General features: G+C 34.5%; 1 protein-coding gene across 5 annotated transcripts in view; it reads left to right on the forward strand.

The window, feature by feature from the left end:
* Positions 1–21497, forward strand: part of Epac (Exchange protein directly activated by cAMP) — a 757111-nt gene that overhangs the window by 695750 nt on the left and 39864 nt on the right. For all 5 annotated transcript variants that reach the window (XM_074175396.1, XM_074175398.1, XM_074175397.1 and 2 more), the window contains one exon: positions 6388–6638. In XM_074175396.1, coding sequence (XP_074031497.1) covers positions 6388–6638 — 251 coding nt within the window. The remainder of the gene's footprint in view (positions 1–6387; positions 6639–21497) is intronic.

The raw sequence follows: 21497 nt of genomic DNA on the forward strand, positions 1-21497 counted from the left end.
ATTTCAATTTAAGAGCCACCGGTAGAGAGCTGTTTCAGCCTATTGGGCATCGTCAGTACCGGGCAGACGGTCCTCGATTGAAAACAAAATGTGAAAAACCAAGAACGTACTTGATAAAAATAGCTGCATAAACGCAAGCGAAATATATATATATATATATATATATATATATATATATATATATATATATATACAGTGTGACCCATTTAAAATGGAACCACCCCTGTAGAATGTGCATTTTTCAATCAATCTCAATTTTTTTTTATTGAAATATTAAGCATGAAAAACTGTATCTTGACACTAACTTTCACAATTTTAGTTTCATTTCCAAGGCACTCTATGGTTTTTTTTGTTTGTCAAAAACGGCAAAAGTTTATTAGGCAATTTTTGTTTTCAAATTTGACTACACCACTGGATTCGTAGTCGTTATAAATCAAAACTGTCAAATTTTCATTAAAAAATATTTGTTAACAACGAAGTTACAACAACTTCAATTTTGGAAACAAAGTATTTGTTTGTAATTTTTATTCAGATTATAGACATATTTGAGATCTGACAACACTGTCAGCACCAAGTAGAACACCAGTGAATTTGTACTGTGAAAATCCGAAGTCAACAGCTCAATGCGTAATGTGAGAGATTTGTGGTGCAAGCGTTTTGTAATAAAAATCTGACTACGCCACTGGATTTGTGGATAATATTCCCTTAAAATCATTCATTTGAGTGTAGGTTACGAGAAGTGAAAATTAAAATAAAAATTGAATAATTGAATAACAGAAAATTAAAAGTTCATTTTCAAGTTACGCAGTAGTAGACCAAGTTCAGAATTTCATGTCATGGGATCTCCCAATTGCGCTTTTACCAAATCTTGATAGAATCTTGAAGTATTAATGGTCATACTTGTAAGCTTTTTGGAAGTTTCCCAATAATAAATAATAGTACTTTTGTAACAGCGCACCTGGAAAATCACATTTTATGAGATTCTGAACTTACTCTACCTTCTTCTATAGCTGATGAAAACAAAATGTATACAAACAAGTTTCAAAGTATTTATTCAACAATTAATTGCCATTAAGAAAAAACTGATACTAAAATAAACATTGATTTAAAACATTCAAATTTTTGTGGCTTCTACCAAACCTCCATTAAGTTCAATACATTTATCGTATCTCTTCCGAATATTGTTTACACTATTTCTTATTTGTTGAACTGTAATTTCGGCACAAGCTTGTCGTATCCTTTGCATGAGTTCAGCTCGATTCGTTGGTCTTGTTCTGTATACTTTTTGTGTCAGAATACCCCACAGAAAAAAGTCTAATATTGTTAGATCAGGCGATCTAGGTGGCCATTCAATTAAGTCACTACCTCGTCCTATCCAATGATTTGTAAACTGGTTATTTAGCCACTCTTTAACAATCCTCGAATTGTGCACGGAACAGCCGTCGAGCTGAAAATATAAATTTACTTGTTCCGCAAGAGGCATTTCATCTATTTCGTCCGATAATTGGTTATTTAGAAATTCCAAAAAATTTTGCCCGTTTATGTTTCCATCAAAAAAATATGGACCTATTATTCTATTTTGTACTATACCACACCAAACGTTAACTTTTTCGGAATATTGACTTTTACAATTTATGATCCAGTGCGGATTTTCCGTAGCCCAATACCGAGCATTTTGCGATGGAACTACCCCATTGGTGCTGAAAGAAGCTTCATCACTAAACATTATGCAGTTTGAAAAATTTCTTGTATTCAGGTACTCGCCTTGTGCCCACAAACAAAATTCCATACGTTTCACTTCATCACCTGCCTTTAAAGAGTGAAGAAATTTAGGTTTAAATGCTCTCATTTTGTTTTGTTTAAGACATCGTCGAATAGTCTCTCTCTCTTAAATCCAAACTGGCGACTCGTAAACTTCTGTTTGGGTGGTTTCTAAAATAATCTAAAACAGCACCTTCGTTTAAATTTCTTCTTCGGTGATTATTTTTTAAAATATGTTTGCTGACTGCACCGGTTTCTTTAAATGTTTTGTTAATTTTACTGACGGTGCTTCTGTCAATGGGAAGTCGATTTGGATGTCTGTGATTAAATATCCTAGCTGCTTCTCTTTCACTATGATAATTGTCCCCAGAAATTCTCACAATTTCAATTCTTTCTTCTAATGATAATTGCAAAGCCATTATTAAATGCACGTAACTAACAACTATTATTTTATTTATGATTAACTGTCAAAAACACAGCCTACTGTTGATTTATTATAAAACCTTTGCATAATGAGTTCAGCTTCCTCAAATTATTGATATCTCCTCTAAAAGATTGTTTTAGCTGAGTTATGAAGAATTTACAGGGAACAATTTTTGTCCTGCTCTCTGTTTTATTATTGAATAAATGATTTCCATGCTTTAAATCAATTTGATTTTAGCGGCTATGCAGAAGAATGTACTAAGTACTGCATAACTTGAAAATGAATTTTTAATTTTCTGTTATTCTAGAATACACTTCTCGTAACCTACACTCAAATGAATGAATATTATCCACAAATCCAGTGGCGTAGTCAGATTTTTATTACAAAACGCTTGCACCACAAATCTCTCACATTACCATATTTTCAGGAGTTATAACTGTAGAACGCATTGAGCTGTTGACTTCGGATTTTCACTGTACAAATTCACTGGTGTTCTACTTGGTGATGACAGTGTTGTCAGATCTCAAATATGTCTAGAATCTGAATAAAAATTACAAACAAATACTTTGTTTCCAAAATTGAAGTTGTTGTAACTTCGTTGTTAACAAATATTTTTTAATGAAAATTTGACAGTTTTGATTTATAACGACTACGAATCCAGTGGTGTAGTCAAATTTGAAAACAAAAATTGCCTAATAAACTTTTGCCGTTTTTGACAAACAAAAAAAACCATAGAGTGCCTTGGAAATGAAACTAAAATTGTGAAAGTTAGTGTCAAGATACAGTTTTTCATGCTTAATATTTCAATAAAAAAAAATTGAGATTGATTGAAAAATGCACATTCTACAGGGGTGGTTCCATTTTAAATGGGTCACACTGTATGTATATATATATATATATATATATATATATATATATATATATATATATATATATATATATAAATTCTCAGAATTTATTCGAATTGAATGTTTAAGACTTCATAGCAGGACTAAAATCAATGATAACACTTTTGGTGAGTCGTAATGGACCATGAGAAAAGTAGATTCAAATGTGGTTCAAACTGTGATATGTCAAATGTAACAGCACATTTTCATATTTTCAGATCCCGATTTCAATTCCATTATCACCGTAGGTATGGCCTGAACTCTCTATCTGAGTTGGAATACTTGGGAAAACTGATGAAAAATCTGATTATTTTTCTCGATAGAAATCGCAAGTTAAAAGATAAGACTTTGTTCTTCCCCAGTTCGCAAAAGTTACGACTGAGAATTGTCGTTTTTTATTTCTTTTATGATTAGTGTTTCATTTCGCCCAAAAATATGTTCCGTGAAAAGGGGTTGCTAAGTAGAACATTAAATTATTTCACTCAGCGATCTTCAAGTGGCTCCATGTTATATGAACTTTATCATCAGAAATCTGTTAAAATCTGTGAAAATCTGTTAAAATATGTTTTTCGTTAACCAGCTGTCGCCCCCCTACGAAAGACAACTCTCAAAAGTCGAAACTTTCGTGAGCTAGGGACTAACGAGGTCTCACCTTCCAACGTGTGATTCCTAACACGGGGTGGACGATAGGAAGTGAAAATCGATCGCCCGGCCTTGCGGTTCGAACCACCGGTTCGCACAAGGGTATATTGACTGAATAGAGCTGACCGCCCACGTCAATCCACCAGTTTACCATTCTACCACGTCAGTTCAGAACATGTCTCATGAGACTCTCTAAATAAGTGGTAATCAAAATTTGCTATAATTAGAAAAACCTGAAAATGCTTTGATATTCTTCAACAAAATCAGAATTGTCACAACGAGACTTGGGCAATTATGTGTGCCAGTGTGGCATTTGAAGAACGAAAAAGCTCAACTGATGATCTAAATAGCTGTTCATATAACCTGCTATAAGAAGGCCAATTATTCCTAACGAAGAGAATTAGGGATAACTGTATCATTAAATAAGGATTTTTTGGCTTACGCTATAATACTTCTCTCATTAATACAAATTCTTGTTTTCTACTGAGCGAGTCAGAAGCCTACGGTTTGGTTTATTTTGACAATGTGGAGTGAACACGATAATAAAATTGACTGAAAAATGTGTTGATTGACTTAGAGGATAAGATATCTTCACAGATATCATTAATTACTCGATGCATAAATGAAAACGCATACAATCAGCTGAATGTAAAACATCCTATGGAGATATCTGCAAGATGATAGTAATTTTATCTTAATGGATGAGTTGATATTTTCGAAGTATATGGAATGTTCTAGATTCAGATTTCAATTTCTAAAACCAGAAATGAGAGTGGATAAAAATACAGAATTATAGAATCGTAATATTCAAATGATATGGTGGAAAAATAATTGAAGTCGAATAATATTACAGAAATGAATGTGGTGAAAATATTACGAAAACAATGAAGGTTCATGAAAATGTATTCGTTTCTTCACCAATTGACTTATGGCGAACAATTCATGTACAACCCAAATTATGTCCAGAAGGTTATAAAAAATATTCTACAAAGAACCATCTGACCTTTCCTGGTACTATTTGCAATAATATCATATCTGATGTCAGTTGTTTCTAGATATTCTACAACGAAATCCCTTTGAGCAGCTAAAAAATATGTTCGTACGTTTTTTTTCATGAGAGCTTCAAATTCATTAAATTCATAATAATCAGAAACTCATAACAATTATATGTTCACGTTTTTTCCCGTGGGTTGACCAATAATTGACTACAATGAATAATCAAACTCAACTTCATTTCACTTTGAATACAACAAACACTTCAACTAAAACTTCAACTATTATTTGAATGTCTATCGCCTCACTAAATCAATTCGTGTACCGCACTGTAACGTCCACTTGACTGTGTCGATATGCTCGCGGCTAGCGTTTAAATATCGTAATCGAATGCCGTAGGAATTTCGCCCTAGTTCCGTCGAAATTGGTAGCATTATTCTCGCTGCTTCTAGAGCGGCAGAGAACATTGTGCATCCACGCTCTCTTAGCTACGTCACGTTTGGTTTATGGTTACCAGTGGCGGCCGGCGTTATTTTCTTTCGGGCATGATATACAACAATATTGAAATTAATCGTTGCAAAACAAGACTAGGTCTCTGAGACTGAGCTGGTCTGAGCAGAGAATGTTCAATTGAATTCTGAATGAATCTTAAATGCTCAAAGCGAGAGTATTTATGTACAGTCCCATTGCTGATCTTGGACATAAGTTTTGTTCGTCATAAACGGAGGTCTGATTGAGATTATCGTGTTTTCTTAAGTTTCAATAATATTTTCGATAAGGATAATTGTGTTTTTGAAATGAGCGCATGGAAAAGTGATCACCATTATTTTTCATTATACTAATATTATTAATCAGTTGAGTTACCTTCAGACATATTGAGGAACATAGAGAACAAAATTCTTCATTGCAACTCATCACTAGCACCTTTAAAGGGCGGTAGATTTTTTTAAATTGAGAAAAAATAAATTCAATTTGAATTTGAAAAGAAAAGCCAAATCCAACAAAAGTTCGCGCACGAAGCACTTCCAATCAAATGGTCCCCTGTTTTTTCGGAAAAACTGGACATATCGCAACCGTACCACTAGAACAACGCAGAACAGTCAATTCTGAGTGGTACACAACCATTTGTTTGCATGTAAGCAAAAAAATGTGTTTAATTACGACATCACATCGGAAACCTCTAAAATTATCAGTGTTTCTCTACTATATAATGCACGTTATATACATATAAACCTTTCTTTAACAGATAAACATTTCTTTTCCATCACTTTATCTATTAAAAAACTCTATTGATTAAGATTTCAAGTCAATGTATCAATCGCTAAAAAAACAAAGCTTTTCGGCTTTCTACTTCTCCATTAGTGGAAAAAGTGGGAAACTTCCGAAATATTGAAGAAAGAAATAACTACAAAAAAACTTTTCATGAAGATATGTAGTGTATATATATGCTTCCAACTAAAGTTTATATCACAAACAAACTGTAAAGAAACTATTTCCTTTCTTTGAAAGTTTCACACATCATTCAGTGATGGAGAAGTAAAAAAGCAAAAAACTTTTTCCCAGAAAACCGATCTTTTCTGTGAATATTTCGTTTTCATTTCAGATTACAATTCTGTACTCAAATTTCTTTAATCCTTCATTTATCACAGATAGTTTTGTTGATATTTGTTTTTGTTTCAGTAATTTTTCGCGTATATTGTGCCGACCACACGTACTGCACATTAAGGCTTCCAGTAGACACACCGGCTGAAACTATAAAGCTGGTAGCAGCGGAAAAACTGAAAATGAGGGTCAACGACGAATTGCTTCTCGTTGAAGTCAAGTCCAATGGAGAGAGGGTTGTCTTTAAAGACAACGACATCAGTATTCCAACGGCGTTGACACTCAATGGGAGGATATTCGTTTCTCCGAAAGACCACTTAGACGCTCTGGTGAGTGCTTAAAATGTTATTGATTACACGGACTTTTGCCATTTTGCAGAATGATGGCCACAATTGAAAATATTCAAAAGAGAATGTGGATGAAAGTTTCAAATCTTTTTCCGAACAGAATAATTTTTTTCATTTCAAATAAAATGGTAATTCTAGGGATTTCATTTGCATGTCTGACTTATAAGTTATTCGACGATATCTGATAAACGTTTTATTTATTTGGTTATTTGTCAAATTTACCCTTGTACAAAATTGCAAATTCCTTGAACTCAAAGGTTATTGATATCCATAGGAAAAGCAATACTACTAGGTGAACAATTTGCGTTCCACTCTACAGTCGATTTTCTGGGAAAGACAGTCCAGTGTTGCCAACTGGATGAACTATAAAGTCGCAACACATGAACCAAAATTCCGCTACACTGCTTTATATTCCGCTACGCTTGTATATCTGACGTCATAAGTTCGCGTATGCGCCCTGTCCGAAATTAAATACCACAGAACTTACAGTTTGTGTACCGTTTAGATACCACAAAACTGAACTGTTACTAATGTCAGGAATTAGGATAATGCTAATTTTCAACCGCGCAACTTAGTGATGGTACCTAATTTTCTAACAGCAGTTAAGTTTTGAAAGCTGTCGTCTCGACCAAATATTTCTTAGCTTATAATAATGATTTTGAAAAGTAACAAGAAATATCAATTTGTTCACGTACGTACAGTCATACTGAGCTCTTGAACGATCATTCGCGACAGGTCTACTCCATCCTTTCAAGTTGGAATCAGACAACCGATGTTGAGACTTTTATGTTTTTTTTAACATGTCCCGTTCCCGTCAATTTCAACTGCGGCAGCTCTTTCGCTCGAGCTACAATCAGATGAACTATCTTCCATTTCTACTGAAATTTCTTCCACATAATTCATAATACTCGAAACAGTTGAGACTTTTAGTTCCAATATATTGGAGATTATATAGTTTATGATAGTAATGAAAATATCAAAAATTATTCTTCTTCTCTTTCATCATGTAATGGCTTCGGCTACTAAGACTATAATGTATTGACTGTGCATTCAATTATTCAATTGTCAGCTGTGAGCTTCGAATGCTGTGCACTGTCTCTTCTTCTTCTATATTTTTTTCAATATTGATTATTTGTAGAAAATTCCGTTACTTTATGTTCAAATCCGCTACGCCGCTACCGTCGAGTAAATTCCGCCACGGTAGCGGAATTCCGCTACGGTTAGCAACTCTAAAAGACACCACCCACTATTTCCACACTAGAATCCGCAATGCCAGAAATTACTTTTTGACAACGTCCAGACAGGCAAATTTTGAAACAGCTCAATATCAACAAGCCGTCTGGTCCTGAGAAAGTGCTCGTCATCATACTTGAAAAGTGCGCAAATGACATCGCACCAGTATTTTGCATACTTTTCAACCTATCTTACAAGGAAGGGGTTTTTCCGTCTTGTTGGAAATTGCTCGTGTTCAGCCTATTTCCAAAGAGAACAAGAAAAATCTTCCAAATAGCTATAGACCAGTCGCTTTGCTATCAGTGATATCCAAAATCATGAAGAAAGCCGCAAACCTCCAAATCCTTGAATATCTGGAAGGCTTCAACATCTTGAGCGACCATCAACAAAGAATAACAGACGACCTTCTATCGTATGTCACTTATATTTGGAATAACGCAATCGAGAAACAAGGAGAGTCAAGAGCTGTTGCGCTTGATATTTCTAAGGCCTTTGACCGTGTGTGGCATGATGGTTTGCTGGCCAAACTTCGATGCTATGGCTTGTCAGATCATTTTTGTGCATTACTTTGCAGCTTTCTGAAAGAACGTTTCCTGCAATTGGCACCAATAAGTCTTGGCACAATCATGTCGTTGAAATTGCAAAGGTTGCTTGCCAAAAGTTTGGAACACTGTTCCGAACCAGAAAACTGTACACACCTCAGCAACTTTTGATGCTTTATACAGCTCAGATCAGACCTTTTTTTGGAGTATTGTTCTCATGTTTGGAGCTCCGCCCCTAAGCATACACTTAATACTGTATCAAAATAGGCATAGATGATATTCAGGAGAAACATGATAAGCGATAATTTTTTTGTTTGAAGTAAGACACGAAATGCATGAATGTGAATGTCAAGTTAATTTTCAAACACGAAATAAGAATGTGAGCGATTTTGAGGGGAAACCATTAATTTTTTCAATGACGTAAACGTGGATATGCTTTTTGTTTATTCGAGATGTTTGAGAAATGCTACCAAATCTCTAGCAATGTATTGGGAGTTACATCCTGAACGGGGACAACCTAATCATAGATATGATCACCGTATCGAAAATAGTTTACGAACCCTCCAAAAGAAAATATACGGTTACTGAATGTAGTGGCGATAATGAAATATTTAGGCGAGTTCGCAAAAAATTCACAATAATGATAAAGTGACATTAATTTGATTTAGGATTTGTGGAAAATTAAAAAAATGAGAACAAGAAAGTATCCCTGAGGGAGATTGCTCATAATTTGGTCATATCCACTAGGTCTGTAGGGAAAATTTTAAAGAAAATAAATACAAGCCTCAACGAGTCAGAAAAGTCCATTATTTGCATATGATGGACTCAACAGGAAAAACATTTTTGGTAGATGGCTCATTAGAAAATTTTGCCAAAATAATGAAATTTGCAAAAAAAAATGTGTCGTGATAAAAGTAGATTTACCAATAATGGATGGTTCAACACGAATATTCACTATTACTGTCGACAAGAAAACAAGTATTCACATAGAGTTACCAATTTTAAGAGAGATATGGTGTTAAAGTATGGCTTGGTATTCTGAACAATAAAATTATTGGCCCCTACTCTTTTTAAACATCTCTGACCGGAAAATTATACTCGGACTTCTTATCAGGGACTTTATTTGAGTTTCTGGAAGATTTGCCACTTAGCTATAAGAAAATATGAGTATTTCCAACACGACTGAGTTTCACCACATCGTAGGAAAATGTACAGAGATTTGCTGAATTGATTGAATTCAGAAGGAATTTTGAAAACATTGAGGAATTGAAAGAATCAGAAGAGCCTGCATGGCTATCACCCCACAGATGTTAGAGAACTGCCACAAGCAGCCTATTTCTAGAAATGATAGAAGACAATTTGAACATTTAATGCGATATCGCGTGAGACCGTAACTTGAAAAATGTAACGTGAGGCATTCCTTTATGATGTCCATTTTCTACGATTTATTATTTCGTTACATTCTCTTTCGCAACTGTTTCTTTTTCAATGTGGTGTATTATGATACTATCAACTATGTGCATATTTAGAAATTTGATTTCTCGTTGAAAAAAAAGTTGAAAAGTTTGATGAAGTGCTTTTTGAAAGAAACGTCGAGAAATACATATGTTGTAATATGTCACTGTTTTCACTGTAATATGTCAGTTTTCGCAAATATCTCAGAAACGTACTTGGAACCTTTAATGCAGTAATGAATACTACTGGAGTTTTATCCCAACAACAAACCGTTATTTTTAAAACCTCGACACGTGTTTCAATCACATGTTCAAAAAACAAACTTACTCTATTTCACAAATCGACAAGCTTTCGTCTCTGAATAGAGACTTCGTCAGGACGCTAAAATGAAATACAATAGAAAAGAACTAAAAAAATTGACAATACCTACGTGTAATCTGAATTTCACAATTGAATATTGATGATTTTTTTTTTATAAAATTGACGCATTGATGTTAATAATGTCATAATTTTCAGATATCTGATATTAGTAACGTCATGTTCAAAGCTATAATGACAATAGTAACGTTATCATTGAAAATATTTCTGTTTCATAAATGCTCATTGAATGGATTTTATACGACGTGTGATTATTTCAAATTGAGAATATTACCGAGATTCATCTATATCTAGTAAAATATACTTCGATTTTCATATCTGTTTTTTTGTTCATATTATTAGGATTTTTGTCAATTTTTTTTCTGAATATAAAACTTTTGCTTGATCAATTTAATTTTGTGACCTGTTCACAATGGAAAGGAAATCAGAATTTTTCAAAAAAAGTATTAAAATTGTTGGAAATATCAAAACACAGTTGGAAGATTATACACCTGATTTGAAAAAATCAAATGTTTCTAATATACCATTTAATTTGTGATTTAAATTATATTGGAACAACTTCTAGAGAATTATGAAGCAGAATAACTTCTTACAAAAGTGATATAAGATTAAACAAAAACTCATGTGCACTAGCTCAACATTCTATTGAAACAGAACACAAAATTAAATTTGAATCAAGCAAAAGTTTTTTATTCAGGAAAAAATATGTCCAAAAGACTTTTCTACGAAATGGTCCTAATTAACAAAAATCCTAATAATATGAACAAAAAAAACAGACATTGAAAATCTAAGTAAAATTTACATAGATAAATATCTTGTCATTACAGTAAGCTTTGAACATGACATTACTAATATCAGATATTTGAAACTTATGACATTATTAACATCAATGCACCAATTTTGTGAAATTTTTTCATCAATTTTCAATTTTCAATTGTAAAACTTAGATTATTTCTAAGGATTGTCCATTTTTTCAGTTCTTATCTATTGTATTTCATTTTAGTGTCCTGACGAAAGATTGGCGATTTGTGAAATAGAGTGTTTGTTTTTTGAACGTGTTTTATTTGCCATCTTCTGGTGATATCTGGAGTTCAGAAACGTTGTGAAAATAATCCTGAAAATTTCATAGATTTCAAAAAGAAATACTTTTTATATATCACTCTAGGAAATGATTTCGATGAGTGCATCGCATGTTTCACAAAAATTTCAATAAACAACAGATACACTCCGTTTAATGAAACCCACTTTTTCATATCACCTTTCATATTCTAGTTCAATATATCATATCAAGGTAAGCAATATATTATCACAACACTTCCACTTAATTATTTATTGCAACAAACTAGCGCCTTCGCCATTTAACTCTACGATATTGGTGGAATATCCATCATATCAGATAATAAATATTAGATTGAAGCAGCTTGCTAGTGGAGCATTGCTTTCAGCGTTTGGTTTCCAATAACCGAACCCTCGGTTAACTTGAATGGAATATTAGATCTCTGGGTGCTACACCGAATGAACTGTTTCATACCAGAAGCGGCCTTAGGAAAACGTGAACTCGCTGATTTTCATTCATCTCAAAAATAGACGATTGCATAAGCGACGCCAACTATACTGAAAAAAAATATCTGGGTTATATCGTCTATTTGAAGATTATTTAAATGTTCATTTTAGTGCGAAATTCACACAAAAAAATTATATGAAAAATTATATAATCACAACTTATCAGTCTATGCAATATCACTGCTTCAGGCGTATTCGATACTGAACTGAACTCATTACTCAAAAGTGCTAAATTGAACATTTTCTATTTGATTTACATTTTCTTTGAGATAAATAGTATTCAATTATTTTGTTGAATGCGTGTTATTCTACGAGTTGGTAATACATCGATGGACTATACTGAGAGCCTGTTTAATTTTTTATATTCCTTGATTGAGTCATCTGTCGATTCCATAGATAGGGTCCTCGTATAAGGAATTGTTATCACCTTTTTTTATTCAGGCTTGTCCTTTAATATGATGATGGGTGGACTTCATCAAATTTCTGCTGAACGTTATGCATATCTGTTTAAAAAAAGGTAAATGAAAATATTTTCCCGCGTTTATAAATGCAATCAATACATTTTTGTACATGTATTATTCCGAAGAGCGTTCCTCATTAGGTAATTGGGACATTTGAAATATGCCTAAAAAGGGAGCATGTCAGTTAGATTTTTTCTCATGTGAGTTATTGCCTTCTGATTAATGAAGAATTTCTACGAAATAAATAGGTCATCAATCGAACAAGTAAAATACTTGTCGTCAACATACTTGTCATAATTCGCTAAAGTGATTCAGTTTCATAAAATGTCCATTGAAGTTGTAGCACCCACCAGAATAATTTTGTAAATGTCGAATATCAATCTGATTGTATACCCGGCCCACGTGATGATATAATTTCCACCGTAAATTGATGATGGATATGACATCGTAAATTCCGGATGGATATGACACATTTATGTCAAAAACATTCCGGAAAAATTGAAACTGTTAAAAACGATGTGAAATAACAGTAAACCAGAAAAAGTTTTCATTAGTGAAATATTCATCAATAAATGTGTGAAATGAATTCGTCAAATTTTGTTTGTAAAGAGTCTGACGTGTTGATATATTGAACAATATTCCATTATGAAACGAAAGCGATCTAGCTTGCACATTTGAAACGAATGAAGTTCAACTAACCGAACAATAATTAAATTTTTTATTTTTCGGTTATGAGATTGATTTTGTTTTATCATAAATTAGATGTATTTGCTACATTCGATAGATTCTTTTATTCGAAAAATGAATAGATAAATCAAAAGGGAAGACAATTCAATTTATAGTTGAGGGCATGATTAAGATCGCACGTTGAAAACTAGTACCATTTTTTTACTTAATAAAACTTCTTCCGGTAATTCTAATGATCAAATCAATAGTATCTCGTATTTTTTAAGAAACAACGATTTATCGTCATTCATAATAAATAGCCCCAGATTACTAGGTATATTTCACCTGTAATATTACAAGTATAAAGGTCGAGGTTATTTGAAAGTTTCGTCGATTGTCATGTACTAATAGAGCACTACAGTCGTTTAACACTACATCTCGGTATGTGGAGAACAGCGAATCATTTGTTAACTATTTCAACAAATACGTATTGTAACGAATCTGAAGCTGCCCAGGACCAATACGCCAGCGACTCATCGAACAAGCAGATGACCTCACCGCGAAAGAATGCAACCGCTGCGCCGGTAAACCAAGAAGGCAGTTTAGAAAGTGAACGAAGAATTAATATCTATAATCGCTCGTCATTTTCCTCCTAATATTTCATAATTGATTAAGACCCTACCACGAAACATAGCATCCCGAAATACCATTATGTTACATCTTGAACACTAAAGAGTTAGTAAATTCTCCTAGATCACGCAATATTAGTGAATTGTATAACATATGTTATAATCCAATCCAATGATATAATCCAACGCCCTTCGTGGTATTAGCCAGGGGAGTAGTTGTTTTCTGATAGGTGTCAGTCCATTAACCTACTGTGTAAGGTGTTGAGACTGGCCTGAACGAATTGTTCTCTTAGATGATTTGACATATGTTATAAATGAATTATAGTGGAAGTAATCTGACAGTAGCAATATGTGGTATTAACTGAAATGTATATATATATATATATATATATATATATATATATATATATATATATATATATATATAGTAGGAGATTTGAGCCGGTTCTAAGCCTCCCCCCACCACTATGACGTCACGTGGGGTGGATGACCTAGACCGACTCATGTGACCCTGAGAAATATGTCTGGTGCATGCCACCTTGAAAAATATGTATGGTGCATATGACCTTGAAAAATATGTCTGGTGCATATGACCTTGAAAAATATGTCTGGTGCATAGGTGGTATGTGTACATCACAGATTACAGCCAGTTCTGGGCCTCCCCCCACCACTTTGACGTATTAATTGCTTTTTTTTGTTGTTGTTTAGTAACATCAAGGCGATGTGACCTTGAAGGGTCTGGTACATGGATCGTTCAGAATTTTTTTCATATGAGATTTTGTGTGTGTGTGTGTGGGTGTGACATAGTGACGTAATTACATTTGATTGATGTGTGTGTGTGTGAGAATGCACGGTACAGGTTTTCATCATGTGCTTGTCTATGTACAAACATACGTCTGCATACTTCGAAGATCCTTCAAGTAATGAATGTTCCATCGATGTGAACCCACCTAGTAGTGGTGTGACGTCACAGCATCAACCGTTCAACGGTAAGAGAGCGAGATGTTCACTCCACGACGTGCGGCTGAGTAATGCGTATTCATCGGTGTGCCCTCACCTCTATCGCTGTGACGCTGAAGGCTGTGACGTAACGCATCGCTCTAGCCTCGCTATCGATGGTGACACGCAGGTGGCCGAGGACTGTGCTAACGTCTGCCCTCTTCGAGAGCGCAACAACCACTGCCACTGCCTGTTCGCATGACATCCAGTTGGGAGGTGGACTTGGCTGTGACGTCAGGCATCTCTAGTGGGTAGCGAAGTAGGGTGAACTGAAGAGAGTTAAATAACGTGCATTTGTATAGATAATATTGTAGAGTCTCGTGAAGTATTAATCTGAAAATTATCAACATGAGCTGTGCCAAGGTATGGTTAGGGCGAATTGGATACATATAACAATTGACAGAAATTCACTCTATTATAGCAAAATTTGATCTCACATTTTCGCTTTGAAACCTCATTGAACTATTGAGGCCCGCGTCGGACTGCAAAGTTAAAGGTTATAAAATAATTGGAGATAAGTAATGAGAAGAGTTTATTGCATGTATTCAAATGATTCAACATGAAACAAACCAATGAAGCACAAGTGATAAGAAATGAGCGTTCAGAGAGTGGATTCTTGTTGCTTGTAACTATCCAATGGAATTTAAGATCTGAATCTTGTGCAATGTTATATTCATGATGACGAATAAAAGAACAGTTATTATTTAGGTCTATTTTATGTACGGAAAACACTGAAGAGAGTGAAATTGAATTACAGAATACATATTCGTAAGAGAAATAAATACAGTAGGATTTGGAAAAATCTTGTGGTTTGGTTAGAATTTAAAAATTGTCGAAAGAGACAACTGCTTTGATGAGCCGATTTTCTATAGTTTGTGCCTGTATTTGCCGTATGTCAAAAACTTGTCGATTTTGATATTGCACGTAGCTTTTGCATTCCGTTTCGACCTTCACAGCATATGACATCAGCGTAACTATAACTGAAAAGTAGGATGTGCCATCACTTTGATCGATAATAAATTCATTCACCTGTCATTGCCAGATTTACCCGGCAAGTTTGGTTTGACTTTGAAATAAATGCAAGGTTATTATCTGCCCCAAAACAGATGCGTAGACTCAACACATAACATTTTACAGGAGAACAAACTGACATTTCTCACGCATATGCATGTCTAATATGAACTAGGTACCGCCTACTTAATGATGATTCAAAATGCTACACTATATTTTTTCTTGAAATATGATTACATTACAATTTGAACCAACATAGTGGATGATATTGACGTAACTTCAACTGAAAAGTGGGTATCGCCTCACTTTGGTCTCTTTTTTTCCACACATTGGCAAAATCTGATGGTGAAGTTTGGTTTAACCTTGAAACTAAGTACTAGGATTTTCTCGAGGGTCGAGTTTTCATGTATGCCGATGGCACAACATTGTGACGTCCCCAGATCTGAATGAAATTGAAAATGAAACGAAACTAGTAATTAATGAATTTGAATGTTGGTGTAGAAACAATCATTTAATAAATAATGGAAATAAAACAACATTCATCCAGTTTTCAAGTAAGTATCAGTGACTTTCCAAATAAATCTAGGTTTCGAAACTGAATTGTCTTTCAATAATCACATCGAATACTTGTGCACTTCTCTGAAAAACGTATTTTGCCTTCCTAACAATGAAAATAAATTTAAATAGAATCTTTATAAGGCAAAAACGCTTCATTAGACTAATTTTTGATCTCAAAAACAGAGAATCTTGTAAGAAAACATTCCAAGACAAAAATGTTTTTCACATTACCATGCATTTATCTTTACAAAATATTAAGCTACGTTCATGTACATTCCCATTTGCTAACAAGAATTGAGGAAATTCATTGTCATTAAACGAGACGGAGAAACGATTTCCATCAGGAAAAAATGAACCATAATGAAACAAATTTTCTCATATTCAAGAAAAAAAGTCAAAGACTTTTTGGTAACAAGTTGTTTTTACTTCCTGATAGAGTATGAAAATAATATTTTTGTGTAACATGTGCTGTTATTGATATAAGTGCTATAAGATAAAATATTTTTTGTAAAATGTGACGTGTCATATATACATTCATGTATCAAAAATGATGACTTAAATTTGACTTTCACTTCTCCTCCAATGTCATGCTAGACGGATATTTCTCACACATATGCATGCCCTACATGAACTTCCGCATGCTTGAAAATGATGTAATAATTTAAAATGTCACACTACGTTTTTCTTCTCGAAACATGATTGATTACAAATCTGAAGCCATACAGTAGATGATATTGATATGATTTCCACTGAAAAGCAGGTTTGTTCTCACTTTAGTCTGTTTCTCCCCCACCATGTCAAGATCTGACAGATCAGTTCGGTTTGAGCTTGAAACTGAACGCCCAGGTTATGCTAGACGGAGATTTGCGGAGTTTCCAAAAGAGATGCGTAGGGTCATGCCATTTTGCAGTAGAATATATTGATATTTCTCACACATGCATATGCTCGCCTAACAAGAACTTTCACGTATTGCAGTACAATCTAATCATTTGAAATTCAACACTATATTGCAGTATCTGACGGTGGGGTGTGGTTTGACTGTGAAAATGAATACAAAGTTCATTCTTAGCGAAAATCGTGCTAAACGGGGTTTGGAAGTTCTCCAAAACAATGTATACAGTCACAACACAACATTTTGCAGCGAAAAAGACATATTTTCCACTCCTAAATATATTCTCGACATGAACTTTTACATGTCGCAATACACATGTTTCAATTTGAAATGTATTACTATCTTCTTCTTGAAACCCAATATTATCCAAGATTCAAGCCAATATACCATATGACGTAAGCGTGTATTCAACTGAAAAGGAGGTATTTCCACACTTCAACCTGAAAACTGATTCCTCCCCTCCACCATTTCATGATCTGACCTTGAAGTTGAGTTTGATCTTCAACTTGACTACGTGGTCATTTTCTGTCGATTTCCTGCTATACTGGTTTGTGAGTCCCCAAATATTACATTACACGCATGCTTCACACCATGCATGCTTATGTTTATGTTGTGGTATTTTTCTCGAGAGAATTTATATGGTTGAAGCTGCGATGATTCTGCAACCGTGTTAGGAATCACACGTTAAAAGGTAAGTCCTCGTTAGTCATTAGCTCGCACAAGTTTCTCAACTTCTGAGAGTTGTCGTTCGTATGGGGGCGACAGCTGATTAACGGAAAAACAGATTTTAAACAGAAACAGAACATTTACTTGCTGCATGATAAAGATACAGTAATGCAACTTGTCGCTATCGAATTGGGTACTATAATAGCGTGATCAACATTTTTGTCAACATTTTCACTGTTGTTCCTGTGAATATAGTATTTCAGACTAATATATCATCATAGAAATTCAGTTTTCTGATATACTATGATTCCATAAGACATGTGTCTCAATAGCAGATTTTATTCATATTTGCTCACATTACTTCTAACGCAGTTTTCCCCGCTAGGTAGTGCTGTTTCTAATTTAATGTTCGAGGAATATTTTCTGGCGCTCCATTTCGGTCAATCAGTTATTGTTGAACCTGCTTCTGAAATTTTGAAAAATGTTTGCTGATGTGATGAAATATATCGCATCTATCTTGAGGCTCATAATAGATGAATTCAAGGAGAAAACAGTGAAGGATGGACTTGAAGAGTGTTATAAGGCTTCTAAACGAATAAAAAAAAACTGAAAAATACTACTACTATGGGTGGGAAACAAAATCTACTAGCATTCTTGATCAATAATACAACACTAAGTAATCAGATGAAATTTGAGATGAAGAAAGGAGCAGGCCTGATTAGCCGGAAAGAGACAGCCTCTAATCGAGTACATTGGGATGATTCAGAATCGGCATTCAATTCGCGTATCCGGACTGAAGTGATTAGTAATCTCAAGCATAAGAACCCTACCTCATTTTTTTGATCGACTATAAGACCCTTTTTGTGAGACTAATTCAAAATGCATTGAAAAAGGATGCATTTTTGAAGGTTAATATGACATTCGGTGGAGAATTTGAGGTTGTCAAAGGCGATCGAATCTTCAACGAATATAAGTATTTCTCAATATCTAACGCATCCCTCCATAGTAACACTGATATGAATATGTGGTTTGAGGAACATGTTATGGAGCCAATTATGATAAAGTTGGAAGAGTTTCAGAAACGTCACAGAGGTTAGACGTTGAAAGCAGTAGTGAATTTGGGGGTTACCGTAAACAAATTTGTGCCGCAGAGAGGTTCGTCATACATTGAACTGCCTTCTCAAATCAAAAGAAAAATCATGATATGATGCCTGATTCGCTTGGGCCATTGTTTCGGCGTTGTATCCAGTTTCCCATGGACAACATTCAGATCACATCCTAGGTTATCCTGACTATTCAAAAGTTCTGAAGTTGTGAGGTATTCACTTTCCGATGAAAATTATTCAGATAAATAGTTTCGAAGAGCAGAATGATCTCTCAGTCAATGTTTACACGTTCAAACTTTTTAAATCCAAGTATACTGTATTACCGCTAACATTGAGCATAGCAAAAAATAAAAGCAAACATGTGAATCTATTCATGATTCAAGACATGTATTACGATGAAAGATGTGAGGATTCAATAAATGTCTATGATGTTACGTCGCCAACCAGAAAACAGTTTGTTTGGATAAAAGATCTATCTAGTTTGGTGAGTAATCAACTCGACAACCATAATAGAAAAAAATATTTTTGCCATAGGTGTTTTCACTGTTTCTCCACGCAAGCTATGTTAGATAAACACCTTGAAGACTGCTCGAAGACAAAGGAATGCCTACCAAAATTACCTATGGAGGGAAAATATATTTTGAGGTTCAAAAATTTCAAAAATAAAATTACATCGCCTTTCGTCAAATATGCCGAGTGTATTGGTATCTGCACAAGATGGCAATAAATATCAACGACACATTCCGGCATCTATTATATATTATCATTTTATCGATCATTTCGTGATGAAAATTGTATGAAATGGTTTGCAGACGAGATAGGTCAGTTTGCTGAAGATGTTGCAACTGTGTTCCACTGTCCTGGAATACAGTTGCAACATCTTTTTTCAGGCAGCAACTCATTGTCATATATGTGACAAACCATTCAATATATCAGACAAAATAGTATGCGACCATAATCGTCAAATACCTAAAAATAATTAATAGCCAACCATCACATAATGAGTGCATTATAAACTATCAAGATGATCCAACAATTCCCATCGTATTTCATAACTTATCAGGGTATGATGCACATTTTGTTATAGAAAATATTGCATTGGATATCAATGGAAGTGTCGCCGTTTGACCGATAACAATGGAAAAGTGTATCTCCTTCATTAAAAATATTTCTGGTAGCAAGATCCACTTCAGATTTTTTAACTCATTCAGATTCATGAGTTCTTCGCTGGATACGTTAGTATCATATCTATCAGATTTTCCAAATCTCATATCATAGTTCTCCAATCGCTCGAATGATGAAGAGTAGATTTTGACAAAAAAGGGTGTAATGCCGTATGACTATATCGATTCTTTCAAAAAATTCAATGAAGATTGTTTATCCCCTATCGAAACTTTTTACAACATATTGGAGAAAAAACCGTGTCCTAGGAGATCTTACTTACGTGCCAAGCTGATATGGGCTACTTCTAATATAAATACATCGGGAAAATATACGAATCTGTATTTGAAGACGGATGTTATGCTTCTGGCTATGTCTTCGAGCAGTTCCGCTCAAGTTGTCATAAAACTTACGGTTTGGATCCTGCCCATTATTTCACTCTGCCTGGCTATACATGGGATGCTATGTTATTCAAAACGAAACAGCAACTTGAACTTCTCACCGATGTAGATCAGTTGATGTTTTTCGAAAAGGGAACAAGAGGTGGACTGAGTCAAGTTTGCTCCAAGCGAAGAGTCACAGCTAATAACAAATACATGGGTGACAATTATGATAAAGCCAAAGCTGACTCATACCTAATGTATTTCGATGTTAATAATCAATATGGTTGGGCAATGTCTCAATATCTACCATACGACTGGTTTGAGTGGATGGACACCAACATTGATATCACAACTGTGCCTGATGATGCCTCGGAACGTTATATACTAGAAGTTGATATGGAGTATCCAAACAACCTTCACGATATGCATAAGGATTTACCGTTTTGCCCCGATCATGTGGATCCTAAGACAAAAAATCTCGAACCGAAAGTACATCGGATGTGAAACAATTTAAATTGATGGCTACTCTACAGTCGAAGAAATAGTATGTGAATCATTACAGAAATCTCAAGCAGGCCTTAGAACATGGTCTCATTTTGAACAAGATTCATCGTGTTCTAAAGTTCAAGCAGTCCTTTATGGTTGAAGCCCTACAAAGGTTTGAACACACGTTTGCGAACTGCTGCCTCGAATGATTTTGGAAAGAACCTATTCAAACTAATGAATAATGCCGTATTTGATATGTACTGCTATCTTCAAAACTCAATTTTTGTCCCATATATATAAATATTTGTTTAAGGGAAAACTATGGAAAATCTGAGAAAGCACTCTGATGTTCGCCTTGTAACGAGTTGGGATGGGCGATATGGTGCCGAAGCCAGAATCTCCAATCCTCGGTTCAATAGTTTGACTGTCTTCGATGAAAACTTGACTGCCATTGAATTGGGAAAATCCAAAATATTCTTCAACAAACCTATATATGCTGGAATGGTAGTACTGGATTTGGCAAAGTTGACCACATATAATTTCCATTATGAATACATGGCTCCTAGGTATAGAGAAAATGTTTGCGCAGTTTATACTGACACGGACAGTTTGATTTATGAAATTATGATCCATATGAGATGATGAAAAATGA

This window comes from Leptinotarsa decemlineata, unplaced genomic scaffold (genome assembly GCF_025532065.1).
Source record: "Leptinotarsa decemlineata unplaced genomic scaffold, Ldec_3_MD MMD2_tig00001019_RagTag_RagTag, whole genome shotgun sequence".
Classification (NCBI taxonomy): Eukaryota; Metazoa; Arthropoda; class Insecta; order Coleoptera; family Chrysomelidae; genus Leptinotarsa; species Leptinotarsa decemlineata.